Genomic DNA, 17990 nt, shown 5'->3' on the forward strand with positions numbered 1-17990 from the left:
TCTATATAATATTATTTATTTCCATCTAAGTACAATTAATAGGCTATTATCACAAAAAGATAAAAATACATGCAAATAAATTGTTAAATTTATTTACTTTTACAACTAATACTATTAAAAAATTACAAATTTAAACATCAACTGACATGATAAAAATACCAGTTAGTGTAATAGTAAATAATTTTAATAAAAACGTGGCAATATTATAGGAAGTATATAATTTTCTGATCACTAAAATGAGCTTTTATAGTTGCCAATACAGTTTATTGGATATTAGGTAACGCTGGGTCAAAATATAAAAGGTTTTATTTTTGTTTTTGGTTAACGATTTACATTTCTCTAAGACTCATCCACATGCTAAATAAAAATTATGTAATTGCTTTATCGATAAGATTTTAACATAATTTAAATAAAATCACTAAAAGGTAAGCAGTGATTTTTAAAAGAATAGAATAATACATAACAAGAATAATCAGAATAAAAGTGGTGTTTGACTTCGTCACATATAATACTCTTAATGTGTCCCAAGATAACCTGAAACGTTTTCTATGTAAAATTATATTATAGACGATGTTATATAATAGGCAGGTTTTAAAATGCTGGTAAGTCATAATATTTCTATCTATAAACGTCCATTAAAAACAAGATTGTAAAAAATTATTCAAATAAATATCATTTGTGCAAGATTCAAAATAATGAAACATTAAAATTTTTTAAAAAGTATTTTGGAACTATAAAAATATCAATCCTCCACTACGTCCCACAACATAAGAGATGCGTCTATTCCACCGACTGTTACTACATTCCGATCGTTGTATAAAAATCTTACACAAGATATTTGACCGCTGTAAACTTTTTCTTCGTTGTATTCAGATTTATTTTGAATGCATGGATATCTAAACATATAATAAATTTTATTTTGTTTTAGAATAATTTATACAGAATTTTAGATTAAATGTTTCACTGGAAAAACCCAAAAAACCTAACATTATCCAAAAAACAATTTTTTTGTTTTGTTTATAATACCATAGTTATTTACACATTTTTTGTTGGAAAATGAAAAATTTATCAATAATTGATCAATTTCTATAAAATCTTGTTAATATAATAAGAAATATTGTTTTATGTTAAAATACACTTTTTGAAGTGCATTGATTTTGTTGTTTTCGTCAAGATTTTTTTCAATAATAGTAGAAAACGTAAGTATTACAAATTTACTTTTTAAGCCTAAACCAGACCTGGAAATTTGACATAAAGTTTAAAAACTGCAATCAACCAATATATATTTTTTCAGTTAATTTCGGTTTTTAAATTTTTTTTTAAATCAAATAATAAGTTTGATTGTGTATTCATAGGCAATCTCGAAATATTTTCATTTTCTGAAATGAATTTTTGAACGTATACTAAAATACCTTGATATAGATGAACTAATCTACTAAATATAAGTAAAAATACTAAAAACCAAAATTCTTTTGCTTTGTAGTCTTAATTGTTAGATAGAGAAAACATTTTTTAGCGAAGAATATTAGAGACTATCATATATTTTATTTTATTTTTAACTGTCATATCCTTAAATAAATAAATAATTCTTAGGAAGGTTTTTACTGTATAGTTTTATATACCAAATTAGTATATTAAATGAAAACTTGATTCAAAAAAAATTTTCCTAACCTGAAAACATAAATGTCAATATTTATTCCGCTAAAAAATAGAAGTTTACACCTATGGAATATTTTTTAAAAATAGATAGAGAAAATAATTTTTTTGATTTTTATAGATTTTAAATGATTTGTAGCAATCGAATTGCTAAATTAGACACATTTAGAAGTATTATGTTATTTTTTAGCCTAAATTAAACTTGTAACAGACTATTTTTGTTCTAATGTTTATTAGATATTAGAATAGAAATAAAATTTCATTAGTGTCTATTAATATAATTTGATTTAATTTATAGAAATTGTTCAAAAAAATTATTCCTCATTCCTCAAGATATTATTTAAATTTTACCTGAATAATCTTAAATATCCATCTGTATCACCAGTTACAAAAAGATCATGAGCAGCTGATCTATTGGCAGTGCTTATTAATGACGTTGTTGGGTAAAATCTGTTGTGCCAAATTCCTAAAATAATGAATGAAAAATTAAAATTAAGAATTTAGTTTCAAGTGGTTTACTGTACAATACAAATTATTATTTTAAAAAGTAAAATAATAACGATTAAGAAGTTATAACCAAATACCTCAAAATGTTTTCCAAGCTAATAAAATAATATTGCTATTTTTCCCAATATTAATAATCAAATTATATTCTCGACAAATAATTAAAAATTATTTTTTAATTGAATTTATACCTGAAATTAAATATCCGACAGGAGCGCTGTATGTATACCATTTAACATCTTTCATAGCCGGTGCACTTTTTTCTTGTATCATTCCTTTGACATCCCCTAAAATTTTTAAAATTTTTATGTATTTTAAAGACTATCAAATTTTATTTTTAATTTTTCTTACAATATACAAGGTCATACTCAGCGGTTACACTCTGTATGTATTGACCATCTGTACTCCAATCTAAGTGTGCGAGTGGTTGAAGTCCTCTAATTTTATTAGATTTTTTGAAAGTGAGACCGTCTCTACTCACTCTATACAAGTATAAGCTACCATTTTGTGACCCGACTGCTACAGTATCACCAGCTGAAATAATTTCATAATTAAACATATATCTACAGGTGAATCGTCGTAACTATGTTTTAATAACCTGGATTAAATCCCATGCATGTTAAAGCAGAACCACAAACTCTAACACTGGAAACTACTGCTCCTGATTCGACATTTAATATTATTAAATATCCTTCAACCGAACCAACTACAAGAGCAGCCCCAAATGGATGAAAAGTGAGCGACACGCATTCATATGTTAACTAAACAAAACGATATTGTATAAAATTGCTATTAGGTACACAAAATTAAATAATTATAGAGCAATCAATCAATATTTATAAATTAGTAATGACTGACTATTCTAATATATTTACTATATTTTACAATATTTAATGAAAAACTAATTATAATTTAATAAGATTAACTCTATAATACGCAATCAATTGCATATTATTAAAATGTTATAGTTACCTGAGTACTCCACAACAAAGCATGTCTTTTCCATAAAGCTATATTTTTATCACAACCGGCAGTGGCAAAAAGATCGTCGTCTGGATGAGCTGCTAAGCCCAATAATTGTTTATTATGTCCAAAAATAATCTACACAAAATTAACAATTATAATTTTTCATAATTAAAATGTTTTTAATTAATTTTACTCTATTAAATCTCCTTTGCATAGACCCTTCTAGAACGTTATTTTTAATTGTTCCTACATAAATATTACCATCATTTCTTCCCGGACGTTGGGGACACAAGCTTCTTACTCCACCAAATATTTCAGCAAGCTAATTTAAAACAAATTGATTTTAGTGATCAAATATTATATAAATTTTAACATTTATCTATACTTTTGTTTCAGTAATTTTATTATAGTTTTGTAAAGAGTCCCAAGCAATAATTTTTCGGTCCTTATCGCCTCCAGACAACAAAGTTCCTTCTGGTAACATTATTAAAGCATTTATACCTTTATTGTGAGCCTGAAAAATAAAACGAACTTTTTATTTAAGTATTTTGAAAGTTTATTTGATATAAGAAATATGTACTTCAAACTCCATTCTAACATAGTAGGCACCATCACTGTCTACAGAATAGACTGTAATAAACCCATCGCCATCGGCTGTAATGACATCTCCTTCTTGTTCAAATTGTAAACTAGTGATAATGGTCCTTGATGGCTATAAAGCAAGTGTAATTATATTTTTAGAATGTATTGTACCTTATTTTAAATGATTTGACTATTCTAGTAAATTACTGCTTTTATGATATCGATTTTTTCAAAAAATCCATCCTTTCGCCTGGTCCAAAATGTCAAGTGACCTTTTCCGTGTGTTATCATTAAATTATCATCTAATGGATGAAAAGCAGCACCCAAGACATCCTCTGTTTGCATTGTCTATAATTTTAAACAATTCATTTTTACAAATAATCGAACAATTTAAGAATAAATTTAAAAAATACTGAAACCAACCGCAACTTTTCCAAGCAGATGACCCCATTGCCATTGCCATACAGACAACATTTTTTCTCGACCACAGTCAACAGCTAGTAAGTAGTTTCCACCCGTCTAAAAAATGTACAAATAAAATACGTTATTCACTTAATTTTTTATTAATTCGATATAAAAGTCATACTAATGAACACAAGTTCATGTCAAAAAATATATTATCGCTAAATTTCTATTGACATTTTTTATCATTTTACATTAAAAAGAAAGTTAGTTATTACTGTAAAATTTTTGACAGCACATACTTACAAGTTGGGAAAATGCTAGTGCGCTAACGCCTTCTTCGAATTCTCCATTCCCGACAATGTATAAAGTATACAATGTTTCTGGACTCCATATTCGTATGTGGGCTTGTGTTTTACGAGTTTTCCCTCCTTTTTGAGCCGATGCTATCATTTCTTTTGAAGGATGAATATCCATACTAATAACCAAACCACAATAATAACATTTAGAATTTAAAATAATAAAACTTCCAAAATTTATTTCAACTACCATTGAATATCTTCTGTGTGTCCAATATAATGTCTTTGAGAATCTTCGTCTCTATCGTATAAAACTGCAATTGCAGCCACATAGTACAATAATTCTCCAGTAGGCAACACCCAAAGATTTCTTTTAGCGTCTACACCTCTATAACCGTAACTATAATATATTAAAGCTTAAGGAATATTTTTTTTTAAGTTGTAAACATACACACATAATTAAAAAAATTACAAAAGTAAACAATACACATATATGTCTAAAATTAGATATTATTTGACTTAAAAAAAGTAATGACGAGCCAAATATGTATAATTTGAGTCAAAATCAGTGATAAAATGTTAATGATATAAATTACTTAAAATAAAATATTACAAATAATATAAATTGGAAAAAATGAATAACAGCTATACCTTGAGTATATAATAATTGTGTTTGGTAGAGAACGCCTTTAGCAAAGACCTAGTGGACCAGTTGTCACAAACACCGTTAGTTATATTATATCGTGTGACAGCTAATCTCTAGTGTCTTTGCTTTTCTCATCCCCTTGCCCACCCAGTACGGCAAATCAATGGTCTCCGTGTCAATTGTTATCCGTGTACAGTACATCGTCGTCAGTCTATAAGTCAATTGTTTTATGTGTCATTTTTTTAGTAGCAAGCGCCTTCGCTTGAATGGTAAATTGTTCGGCCATTGTACCCCGTTATTCTTATTATTTGTTTATTATACCCTTTATTATACTATTATACCCTCAAAGTTCTCGTGTCCTTGCACACCACCAGTGATTGGGCCCTGGCCATCACTAAATAACTTCATTGCCGTAGTCGCTTTTCCAGCGTCTGTTTTCATCTGACATTACGTGCCTGGATCTACATTCTGACTGATGATACTCAGATGTTCGACACCATTACCACAAGGTCTCATACAGTCCACTCATCACACTCAACAATTTCATCTATTCAGCTGAGTTTTATATTATTTTTTAATGTTTTAATTGAGTTTAATTATTTTGTTTTATGCCGCTTCACGGGCCATTAATATTTAAGGGCCCTCCGTTACCCCTTAAATTTAAGATACTCTTTGCAGAACTTCTAATATAAGTGGTTATTTTTTATTTAATTATTGTCTATTCTCGTTACTTATTGGATGCGTGGTTAGCCGTCATCCTTCCAGGTGACCCCTTCCCGCTTCAATAATAGCGATTCTAAACAAACTTAAGGTAAAAGGGCATTCTAGTGCGGTGCACAATTGCCGTCCTACGGTCTAGCTGCCTTGTACGAAATAAATTGTATAATAATTACTAGTCTCGACTTATCAGATAAAATATAAATAAATGTAATGTTATACAAAATAAAAATAATATTCTATTTCAATTTTTAAGAAACTCTAAGTAAATTGTTTTGTTTATCTATGTATTTACAATCATTTTTATCTTTTTAACAATATTATTAACAAAATTTTACTTTACTAATTAAGATTTTCGAATATTTTATATATGTTTTACCTGATGATGACGTAATTCGAATCTAGTAATTATTATACATCTATTATATTGTAAAGGTATAGATATTATTCATTTTTTTAATTTATATTATTTGTAGTACAATATTTTAAATAAAGAAGAAAATAAAGTTTTATTTTGTGATACTAAATTATTTTACTATTTAAAAAAATTCATTACAAAAGTATCAATAATTCACGATTTAATTCAAATATGGTACTGTCATTTTATATAAAAGGATACACCCAACTCAAAGTTAGCCTTTTATCTGGCGGTGAATCATCTGCTGGTGGATGTACAATTGGCGGAAAATAAGTTCTCCTCATGCCTCTTATTTGAAGACGAATAGGATCCTCCTTCATTACATCCAAAACGGAGTAATCTTAAAAATACCGACGAATTATTTTCATTTCCACCTTTTATTTAATAAATTTTATATATTTTTTGTAAATTACCGGGTGGAACTTTAACAATATCGCTATCGGCCGCATACAAAGCTCGAGGTCGACTTTTACTACGAGCTCTTCTTTGTCTATCCATTTTATTTGATGGGTTTGCTATAATTGGTTCAACTGCTATAGCTCCTCTAGAACGAGATCTTCTAAAAGGTGGCGATAACAATCGAGATTCAGATGTTATGTAAAATGTATCAACGTCAGAGTACTCATTTCTTAATTGAGAGAAGCTCCGAACCTTTAAAATATTAAATATACACGTAAGATTTCAAAAATAATGTTTATTTTAAAATAAAGAGTCATTGGTTAAGAATAAGACACTCATTTACTCAAAAATTTTTAAATATTTTCCATTTTTGTAAAGAAAAATGTTATTTAAAAAATTCTACAATAATATGGAGTAAACTCACTTTTTTCATCCTTTCGGTGATATAAACCTAAACTCTAATTTTTTTTAATGGATATTTTTCGTTTGATGATATAATATAAAAAATATACCAAACGTTTTCGATCTTATAATTTTTTTATCCGATCTACCGATTGCGTTTTAAAATTGTTTAAAGATTTGGTTTTTAAATGAAAATTCATCTTTAATTTAATTTTCGTAATACCAGAGGCAACCTATTTTAATAGGTCATAAATTATTATTGTCATTAAATAAAATGTNCCGATCTACCGATTGCGTTTTAAAATTGTTTAAAGATTTGGTTTTTAAATGAAAATTCATCTTTAATTTAATTTTCGTAATACTAGAGGCAACCTATTTTAATAGGTCATAAATTATTATTGTCATTAAATAAAATGTATAAAATTAACAAAATATATTTTATTCTTAATGTAATAAGTAACAGATATGACGATAAGAATTGTTGATGCAAACTATTATAGATTTGAAACAATTTTTTAATTGAAATTAAGTGAATTAAGTGTTTTACCCGAAAACGATCATTTTGTATAAATAAAAGTACCTCTTGGTTGGATACAGTTAGCATGCGTTTAGCGTTATTCATTTTCAAAACTTGCCCTAAATCTTCAATAACTTCCTCGAAAGGTTGAGTCGTTCTGAGATTTAGAAGTACACGACACTAAAAATGAATAATTAAAAAAACATTATAAAATATTCTTTAAGTGGACACCAAGTCTCCACTTAAATAGTTGAACCAATCTCGTTCAACTATGATTTCAATTTATTTGAGAGAAACTATTTTATATGACTACTTAATAACACGAATAGAAAAGTACTAAAAAAAAAAGGTTATTTAAATTATTGGGTTCTATACAAATCTTTATACATAAGAAAAAAATATTACTCCCTTATAATACGTATTACACGATATAGTATTTTTTAATATCATATAAATTACTGCAGGCGCTCCAGGTATGCAAAACAGGTACATGCGTGCCGACGGTTTCTTATTGGTATGCAGCCTATTTAATATGCAGGGTTTAATTTTAAGGCCCTTTATTTTTTATTTTTTACCAAATATTATATCACAAGGTCACATACTTAATTATATATATAATAACGTACCCCCCAATGTGTTGTCCATTATTTCTAAATTATGTCCGAAATTGTTGATAATCTAATCAAATTTAAATAAAACCATTAATAATATATTTATAATTAACTGTTAAATTTATAAAAATTGAATACAAAAATATTAACCAGTCAATTTTTTAAACACTTAAGTAAATAATTTTATACAGCAAATAAATCTCGAAAGTTTAAAGCTTTTTATCTCTTTAACTAAAAAAAAGATCAAATTTATTTTAAATATTTCTAAAAATTTCACTCATAATTATATATTATGATTTTTAATTAAATACTCTTATAAATGCAATTCCCATTCGTAACATTTATCCAAATAATTAGTTTATAATATTTAATTAAATTGCTATCTTTATTTCTAGAGATAAAATTGTCTTTGATAGCTAATTTTTTAAATCTTTAAAATTATTTATTTTATCATTTATTTGTGTGTAATTAAAAATTATCAATTATTTTACGTTGTTCAATTTACTGTTTATCAACACAAATTTTATATAAATATTTTAATAACCTGAACAGTGTGATCAAAGTTATTGATGATCCGTATTACTCTAGTTGTAGATGTCTTTGATATGTTTAGTCCAGAAGTCGCTGTACTTAAATCATTAGTATCAATAACTGAAGGTTTTCTGCTCAGAGAAGCTTGTCTTGACCAACCTGGCGTGGTCGTCGAGTTCCAACCACCAGTCTTTTTACCATAACTTGTGCTCTGAAATTTATTAAAAGAAAATTTTCAAAAATTAAACAACAATTAAATAGAGCACCTTTTCGAAAAAATTATTAATGTTATTAGATTAAGATATTGTGTCCACATTAATCTTCAGTGATTTATATCGACACAGAACATTAAATATGTATTTATCTAGCAAAGGCACACCTTTTTAAATTTTTTAGGCTTAATTAATTTTGGAAATACTACTTTAAGTTATAAGTTACCTTATGTATATTTTATAACTTAGTTAAATAAAAAGAATCTAAAAAAAAATTTAACTTAAATTTTATATTGTGGTAACATATTTGAAAAGTAATACATTATTCGAGTTAAAAAAGAAACTCGTTAAATTTAAAGTTAAACTCCCCAAAAATTTAACTAGTCATCAATTTATTGTTTTAATTTAATTTAACCTTTTTGAAGAGTTGATACCCAACCTTACTACCAAAAGTACTTGTCACGTGTATAATTAATTTTATTTACCAATTTATTTATTTTTTTTAATAGTTCATATATATAATTAAATATATTAATTGAAGAATTACGCCAATGCAAATAGGTTGATGATTCACCAAATATTACAGTACCTGTTTAACGTTAGTAGAGATGGACGTGTGTAACACGGAAAACGCGGCTGCCATTCCATTGGTGTACGACTATAAGCAATCGGTATACTTATAGTTTCTAATAAAATTATAAATGTATTAAAAAAAAAAAAAAAAAGTTCAAGTTAAAATAAACATCACAACGCTCGTGGTCTTTACGAAAGTTTGTTGACGACTGCAAAAGGGCAAAGGACCGTTGACGCTCACGAACGTGATACGAAAAAGCGGAACTATTCATTTCAAGGTTACTGGCTACTAGGTGTCCGACTCAGAGCCACAAGACTAAATTTTCAAGACGGAGCCCTTGACCATCTTCGCAAATTTTACGACCACAATAATAACACATTATAACACCCAAACCTTAGCTTTTGTGTTGCAATCGTTTATTATAGTAATATTATTACTCTTATTATCTTTTTAAAACAATAGCAGTAATTATTATAACTATTTTGGCATGCAACGGCGTTATATTGCACATTTAAGGTGCGTGTTAAAGAGCTAACATCACTACGCCTTACGACAGGAAGTCGTGAACTCTATTAGACCATTCCAGACTAGCAGTTTCACAGCGTCCAGGATGTTAAAATATAATGTTTTTAGAACGTTATTTAACTATAACTATTAAAATATCATAATTGTTACATTAAAAAAATTATAATCATTGTAATCTTTGATATAGAGACATAAATGATATCTTCAAACAAGACAACTCAAACGTGAAGTGTAACTAGTCATAATACAGTATATAATGAACTTCGGAGATCTGAACGCGTGTTAACTTGTGATTTATTTTAAATTTAAGTTGTAAATTTAGTTTTCTTTAACTAAATATTACCAAGTGGAAAAAAGAAACTCTATCTAAGTTATTATTTGTTACAATGATTATCAATTTAAGTACAATTTATATTTCAATTCTGAGTGTTAGATTGGAGTTACAACATTATTTACATCATCTGACCCAAGTCCCGTCAACCGGAACCATTGGAAGTCCTTGACCGCACCCAAACACATAGTTCATAATAATAAATACAAGTTTATATGAAAAACCCGACATCTCCTACAAAAATATAAAAGTTAATCCGAAGGTCATTATGAAATGACTACCGACACGAACTAACAAGTAACTATAACACACACTAGTAATGTTGGCTTTTGATATTTTATACTTTCTACGACAAGCGTCCGGTGAAGCACGAACCAAAAGTAATTAACCCAAGTTTAAATAATGATGGCCATTATTTTAAGGTTTAATTTTTTATAAATTGCTAAGCAATTGGTTTTCCAATGACGTTTGAAAAGGAAACATCAGTTAAAGAAATGTTAGAATTCTTACACTAAGATCGTGGTGTCGATAAAGCAATAAAAATCTAAACAGCCAAAACTGACTTTTTTAGGTCATATTTTGAATCTATTATATTTAATATACGTATACTTTAGTTACAATTATTATGCTTAACATTGTTTATTTTTCTAAAAAAAAAAACGTTTTGTTTGTACGATTAGGAAGTAGTTGTTAATAACCTTTGAATATTTATGTGACATATACTACTGTATAATTTTTAATAATTTATACCTATGATTTTCCTAAAAAATAAATAATTTTATAGAACATAGAATAATTTTAAAAACTTTAAAAAATGTCATTTATAACCTATAATAATATTTTTTTTTTAAATAATAGTAGTTAAATGTATTCAAACATTTCAAGTACAAATCATAAAATTATTTAGCATAAAATACAACCAAAAGTTCTTTTTTCATAAACAAAAAGTTTTAAAACTTCAAAAAAAACTTTTTAATCTCATTAAAATGATACCACAATAGCATTTTTAAGAAAATAAACATTTATTTAATACTTAGTACTGTATTAATCTAAAATAATTTTTTTTCAACATCCAAAAATGCAATATGATGGGTAATATACACATTAATTGATATTAAGTTCATATTGAAAAATAAATAAATTAAAATTTGAAGCAATATAAATATTAGAGTTGAAGATCTTTTTTTTTGCTTATTCAAATTTAAAAATATAGTGATGCATAAAAAATGGAGAACATTTTTTTTAACGAGCAAAATAAAATGGTCGTTTGGAGCGACAGCATTTAGTACCCTGGGTCGTACATTTCCTTAATGGGACTCTGAATATATTACTTATTATTTAAATGTAACTAATTGTGTAGTTTATTTTATCATTCGTTGATCCACATTTAACTCCATGTAAACATAATATCTTTTTATGTTAAATAACAATATCATTTTTTTCTCATATTCAAAGCTGAATCTTAGGATAGTAAAAAAGGTGTAACTACTATTTAAATTAATATAGTTAAAGATTTATTTCCAGTAAATATTTACAAGTTAAAACCCCTCTTTTTATAATGAGAAATAAGCTAGAAAATTTGTTTATAACACTTACCTCACTCACAAAAAATAAATTTGAGTTCAAACGCTAACTTTAGTTAGATTATAAATATAAAACTAATATCAAAATAAGTACTTAAGAAATACTTAAAGAGTAACTAAAATATTTTTAAAGGAAATATTTTAATTGGACAATGCTCATACAATATTACGTATAATATAAATTGTCCACTATAGGTGCCAATAATTTTTAAGTTTCATCATAAATTACAGAAATAATGTACGAATTTTCTAAAAAATGATAGTTTAATCTAGTATTATTTTGATTATTTTTATGAATATTTAAGTAAAAATTAAAATAGTAGGAAAGTTGGTAAAGTAAAATTAAAATTTTAAATGTTAAAATAAAAATAAATAAATGTTAATTTTCTGAACTAATCTATTATGATTCGAATCAATACCCAAACAAAAAAAAACAAAAAATTATGAATAACGTAAATGATATTGTCACAAAAATATAATATTATGACTTACTAAGTCAACTTTAAATTTTACGCGGTTAACGTGGCGCTCTCTATGCAACAACTTAATAGTCAAACTTGAAGTAGTAATAAAATTAATTATGAGTAGTAAAAAGTATAATGAATGCTCAAACAGTCACATACTGTGTGATATTTTTCTAATAACTCGATACTTTAAGTAATTATCAAATAGTAAGTATATCATAAATTGTATTACGAACTAAGTATTAAAATATTTTATTTAAAAAAATAATCGGAGCTCACGCCAATTTAGTGTTGTATATTCGACTAAATTTAAATGTAATTTTTATAGATTGAATTCCGTGGAAAAATCTCCTACAGTACTCGTCTTCAATATTATTTTACATATTTAGGTATGCTAATATGTAAAAAACTCGAATCGGAGTTCCACTATAACAGTAAACATTATAGTCTTTAAAAAGTTGAACAAATTTGCAAAACTTAACTTATCAAACTTAAATAAACACATCAAATTGAGTTTGTTAAATTATATTTCTTTTTGTAGATAATCAATTTTTATTTTACTTCTAAACACAATCAGATAAATAATTCTAATCATGTAGCTTTAAATTTTTTAAAGCAATCATAAAAATACCTTAAAATTTTTATAAGATGAAACCACATATGATTGATCATCTTCTAACTGATCTAAACTAATAACCCTGCTGCCATCCATAGAAAACAAGTACCTTGCACCACGTGGCAAGTCCATTCTACTAGTTAATTTATCAAATAATGCCTCCAAATTCCCTATATCTCTTCCAGGTCGAAACCGTAACTCTAATCCCGGAAAGTATGTATCACCATTTTTATAAAAAGTTACCTAAACATAATAAAATAATAGTTTAAGAACAAAGAATATTTATCCATTTAGTTTATATTAAGCACATTCAAAATATTTGATTTGTTACAATGTTGAATACATATTTTAATTTATATATGTTTTATATTTTAGTTTAAATTTTCAACTTGATAGAGAACATAATTCATAGTATAATAGCGTTAAAAAAATGGATAAACTAAAAAAGATATTTATTGTTAAAATAACTCATTAAACAAACTATAAATATACTTTTGTATATCATTTGGAATAAACTTACCTTTCTAGCTTTCCAATACGAGAGATGATTATATTTATCTTTAGAAATCCTAGAAGCCGCTAAGCCAGGAACAGGAGCAGGCATTACTGAAGAGGTTTCACTACCATTGTCCATACCTGGACTAGCTCCTCTGCTACTTGGTACCCCTTGCCAATATCCTGCAGGGCCAAGTCGACCCATTTGCTGTGTGTGTTGTGATACCTTTAAATAAAATAAAAAAATTATTATTAACGCAGTTTATAAACGAATCAACTTTTCTTTTTTAATTATATAGTGAACTTATTAACATCTTAAATAACAAGTTTCTTTGTTATTAGATTTAATAATCACCATTTTCTTATCGTTTACTACAATTATAACTAGCTATCGTTTAAATTAAAATAATTTTTTAAATTTATTGAATTAACTAATTACAAAATATTAAAAAATAATACAATAAATTATTCTTATCCATTTACTTTTAAATCATTTTGAAATATAAATTTATAATAAGAATTTGTAATGGAACTAATTACTTCTCGATCTTCTTCGTCTTCACTCTCAAATTTTTCTTGTTGAGGAACATTTGGACGAACTGGAGCTACAATTTCCTTTACATTAGGTTCATGTTTTTCTTCACTGGGATCAGAAGAAATAATTGGTTCTCGCTCTCGTTCTCTATCTCTTTCTCCCATAGAACTGGAGGGCCGAGATGTCGACTGAACAATAACCGTCGGCGCTAACATATTGTAGGATCATCAAACAAATTATCTATAAAATAATAATACTATTTTCAACACTTAATATAAATTAACAGTCGCTAATAAAATTTTCTATGCTCAATTACAGTATTTATAATTATAAATTTACATTAATTTACAGTGATATTCCTGATTCACTTAACATTATCCTAAATTTTAAAACAATCGGCCTTAAAAACAAATAAATTGTAAAATTATGAATTTAAGTGTAAGCGTTAATTATAATATATTACCTGCAAATTTTATACATTAATTTTATAAAAGAGCAATAACAGGAAAAATTTTACATAAAAATCTTTGACAAATATATTAATTAATATTTTTCACATTTTATATAACCACGGATATATGTTTTATTTTTTTTTAATTTAGGTAATAGATATATCATTGCTTATACTGCAACAAGCACATCTCAAAATTTAACAAACTATATTTTTTATCATTATTAATAACATTAATAATATTACTATTTTTTGATGTTTTTAATTTTATGTATATTATTTTAATAAATGATTTTTATAGTAAAATCAAATAATTGATATCAGTCAATGCTATACCTTAATAGTGATTCAGCATTTTGAATTAAGTTGTTATTTTATATAACACGTGAGTTAATAAAGAAACCTTAATGAAATCACTACATTCATAAAAAAAATAAATCTGTACAGAAAAATTAATACGTCTACGTCTTAAATCGGACACTATGTGTAGTCAAAGTCTTATTAGAGTTTGGAAGGCTGTAGAAGCACACCCCGTGCGCTACTGGCTGGCGACTGTTGACTGACCGGTGGGTCACGCAATTCTTAACCAACCATCGCCTTAAGCTCTATAGCAATTGTATGGCTATTATATTTATAAAGGGTAGTTTTAGTGGCAATAGTGTGCAACACACTTAATCAACATGCACACGTCATCTACCTAATGCGAATATTTGAAGAGACTGAATTATTTTTTGTTTATATTGAAAATATATTTTTTAAATTATGCTACATTACTACACCGTTAGTGTAGCTAAATAATAAGAAAAAATTACTGAGGTGGAATATAGACAAATTTCTGATTCTTATTAATATACACTTCCAAAAATAAAACTGGAAATTTGTATTCCTTACTGTGTAAAATTATTAAATAAATAAACCAGGTATTTGAAACTATAATTGGCATTTTTATGCTATCATGTGAAAATTAATAATTAATAATAGCACTTATAATTTTTATTTAAAACTTAATAATGTTCTTAAATTAAGTACATAAATATACTCAAAAGATACAATTCCATTATGGAATTTCCATAAAATAAAATATAATGTGTTACAGTATAAAACTAAACTACATCAACTTGCCTTAAATTAAAAACTTCAATTCGAAGTTTGTAAAGATGACTCAAGCAAAGTACAAATGGGTCGACCTTAAGGACTATTGTAATTATTGTTTTTTATAACATGAAATTATGTTTCACATATATTTAAGATTATAAAATAATTTCTTTTAATTATTGTCCACGAAAGAAAAAGAGTTTAAAGTATGACTTTTGTACCATAATTTAATAAAAAAAATTAAGATGATAATTAAAATAATAATGTATTCTAAATAGTTAAAGCCAATTAATGAGTATTTTATGACACATAATGTGTCATAAGGGTCATGTTGCCCATTTTAATTCATGTAATACAAAATCAAATGTGTGTATTTTAAAATTTTAAAAAAAATTTAGTGTCTAGTTTGGTATTACAGATTTTAGAATTTCATCGTGTTAGAATTGTGAGCTTCCTAAAAAAAGTGTGTAATACAAAAAATTTCAAAAAATAGGTCGTAAAATAGTAAAATTTTACTTAAATAATAAGATTAATAAATATTTAAATACTTTATGAAGTTATTTACATCATATTAGAATAAGTTCACGTTTCATCAGAATACAAATTACGATTTAAATAATTTTATAGGTCACTCTTTTAATAATTGTTTTATTTGAATTTAATTTATTTGGAGTAATCAGATAAGAAAAAAATTATTATTATTACTTTGCTATGCTAATATATTACAATAAAAATTGTAAATACTATCAAGTGTTTTGGGGTTTTATAAAACGGTTACAATAACTAGAAATACAGCAATACATGTATTCACTCATTAGATATTATAAAACGTGTGATTGTTACGCAATGTTTTTTCATTAGAATTATTTTAATAAATTATAAATAATTAATACCATAAAATTCACTTTCAACGTTAAATAAAACTATATAAATTTAAATTCAATGAAAGTTTTATACACAAGAACAGTTTGTGATTTGACTTCCTAAATTTTCCTTTTAACCCAATTACAGTGTTTAATCGGCACGCTACCTTTAATCGTAAAACAATACATTCAGTAAAAAACCAACGAAAAATTACAATATTTGTAATGGAAATAGAAATAAATTCATGGGTGATAAAATGTCATATTTTATTTTTAAATGAATGCATCTTTTTGTTTTATAATATATCGTTTATGGAAGTACTTAAACATTATTTCCATCATTAAAACTAAATAACTAATTTCCGATACACATAAATATTATGCAAATAATAAGAATCAAAACATGGAAAAATGAAAGTTTAGTATAAACGCCTATCCTCAAAACATGATTAATTAATGGGGCGTCTATATATCAAAACTAAGAAAAATATAGACCTTTATTTTTTTAAAAATGACATAGTCCTATCATTAATGAAAAGTTAAGTCTAGTATTACATTGTTCTTTATTTTCCTTTCTCGAGCATTAGGTCTAAAGTTAAATTGAACGGTTTATTTTTTTAATGCAAATAATCATTACAATTTATATTTAAGTTATATGTTGATCAAGACTCCTTTCGAGTTCCCCAAAATTGTCATACTTCCGTATAATCACAATTTATTTTAAACCATATCTGTCCGACCTAAATTTCAAAAATTTGTATAATATCATTTACATAAAAATATGATTCGAAGTGAATTGAAATTGATAAACGAGCTTTCGTGACCAGGACCGGTAGTGACGCATTCTGTAGGGCATTACTCCCCTGAAAACACGCCGAAAACAACCAAGTTATCGCAGGGTCAAGAAAATACCACCCACTGGCCTACTTTTTTAACGGTTTACTTAAGTGTGTATATTTGCATTTTAAGATGTAGAAAGTATAGACTTATTTTCATTTTTTAAGTGTGGCACTTAAATTATATTTTACTGAATATCGTGTAACTAAATATACTTTCAAAGTAAAAATAGTCATTAGGATTTAAGTTTTTTATAATTTTATTAACTATAGAAAATAGGTAACGTTATATAGAAAAAGAACAAACTTTTTAAATTGCAAAATTTTAAAGATGTAAAGAAACACATTTGATAAGTCAATAAATCTATTATTACTAAGATATTTATAGAAAATAATTTTTTATTATACAAAAAATATATATGGGCATTTAGTGCAGGGTTTATAAAAGCAAAAAATACAGAAAGGACTAATGGTAGGAGTAAATCTTTAAAAGGTTTGGTTAGCCTGTTAACAGTTACTAGAATTTGGTAAACTGATTATCATTGCCCCCCCCCCCCGCATTAAGTTAGAGCTAGGAGCCAAAATTATTTCCGTTTTTGGCAATTTTTCTTATATCTAGTAAATTAGTTCATCTACGTCAAATTATTTTGTAGTACATATTGAAAAAAAATAATACAAAAACCAAAAATATGAAACCGCCTTTGAAATCTTAATTAGAACTTAAACTTTATAAGGTCTAATATTAAGTTTGGTTAAGGTA

General features: G+C 26.2%; 1 protein-coding gene across 2 annotated transcripts; it reads right to left on the reverse strand.

Annotated features, from left to right (window-relative positions):
- Window positions 1–76: 76 nt before the first annotated feature.
- LOC126904184 (echinoderm microtubule-associated protein-like CG42247) lies at window positions 77–14983 on the reverse strand. Of its 2 annotated transcripts, XM_050682948.1 has the most exons (21): window positions 14773–14983; window positions 13991–14225; window positions 13476–13676; window positions 12971–13198; window positions 8664–8861; window positions 7572–7688; window positions 6604–6841; window positions 6392–6530; window positions 4660–4809; window positions 4417–4588; window positions 4132–4227; window positions 3916–4056; window positions 3707–3838; window positions 3512–3640; window positions 3320–3448; window positions 3133–3261; window positions 2759–2921; window positions 2512–2694; window positions 2352–2447; window positions 2008–2122; window positions 77–896 (listed from the first exon to the last, which is right to left on the reverse strand). In XM_050682948.1, exons 2-21 carry the CDS (start codon window positions 14198–14200, stop codon window positions 743–745), a joined length of 3120 nt encoding a protein of 1039 aa, XP_050538905.1. In that variant the 5' UTR covers window positions 14201–14225; window positions 14773–14983; the 3' UTR covers window positions 77–742. The 2 variants fall into 2 exon arrangements, with proteins under 2 accessions (XP_050538905.1, XP_050538906.1); XM_050682949.1 differs by lacking the exons at window positions 12971–13198; window positions 13476–13676; window positions 13991–14225; window positions 14773–14983 and adding an exon at window positions 9452–9631.
- Between the last annotated feature and the right edge of the window lie 3007 nt (window positions 14984–17990).

This window comes from Daktulosphaira vitifoliae, unplaced genomic scaffold, assembly GCF_025091365.1.
Source record: "Daktulosphaira vitifoliae isolate Bord-2020 unplaced genomic scaffold, ASM2509136v1 Scaffold_4, whole genome shotgun sequence".
Taxonomy (NCBI): domain Eukaryota; kingdom Metazoa; phylum Arthropoda; class Insecta; order Hemiptera; family Phylloxeridae; genus Daktulosphaira; species Daktulosphaira vitifoliae.

Coding starts and splice junctions, on each gene's coding strand:
- LOC126904184 (XM_050682948.1), bottom strand. CDS start 14,200: ATGTTAGCGCCGACGGTTATTGTTCAGTCGACATCTCGGCCCTCCAGT. Junction 13,199..13,475: donor CGTATTGGAAAGCTAGAAAG/GTAAGTTTATTC, acceptor TATTATGTTTAG/GTAACTTTTTATAAAAATGG. Junction 4,810..6,391: donor AGGCTAACTTTGAGTTGGGT/GTATCCTTTTAT, acceptor AATATATTATAG/TTACGGTTATAGAGGTGTAG.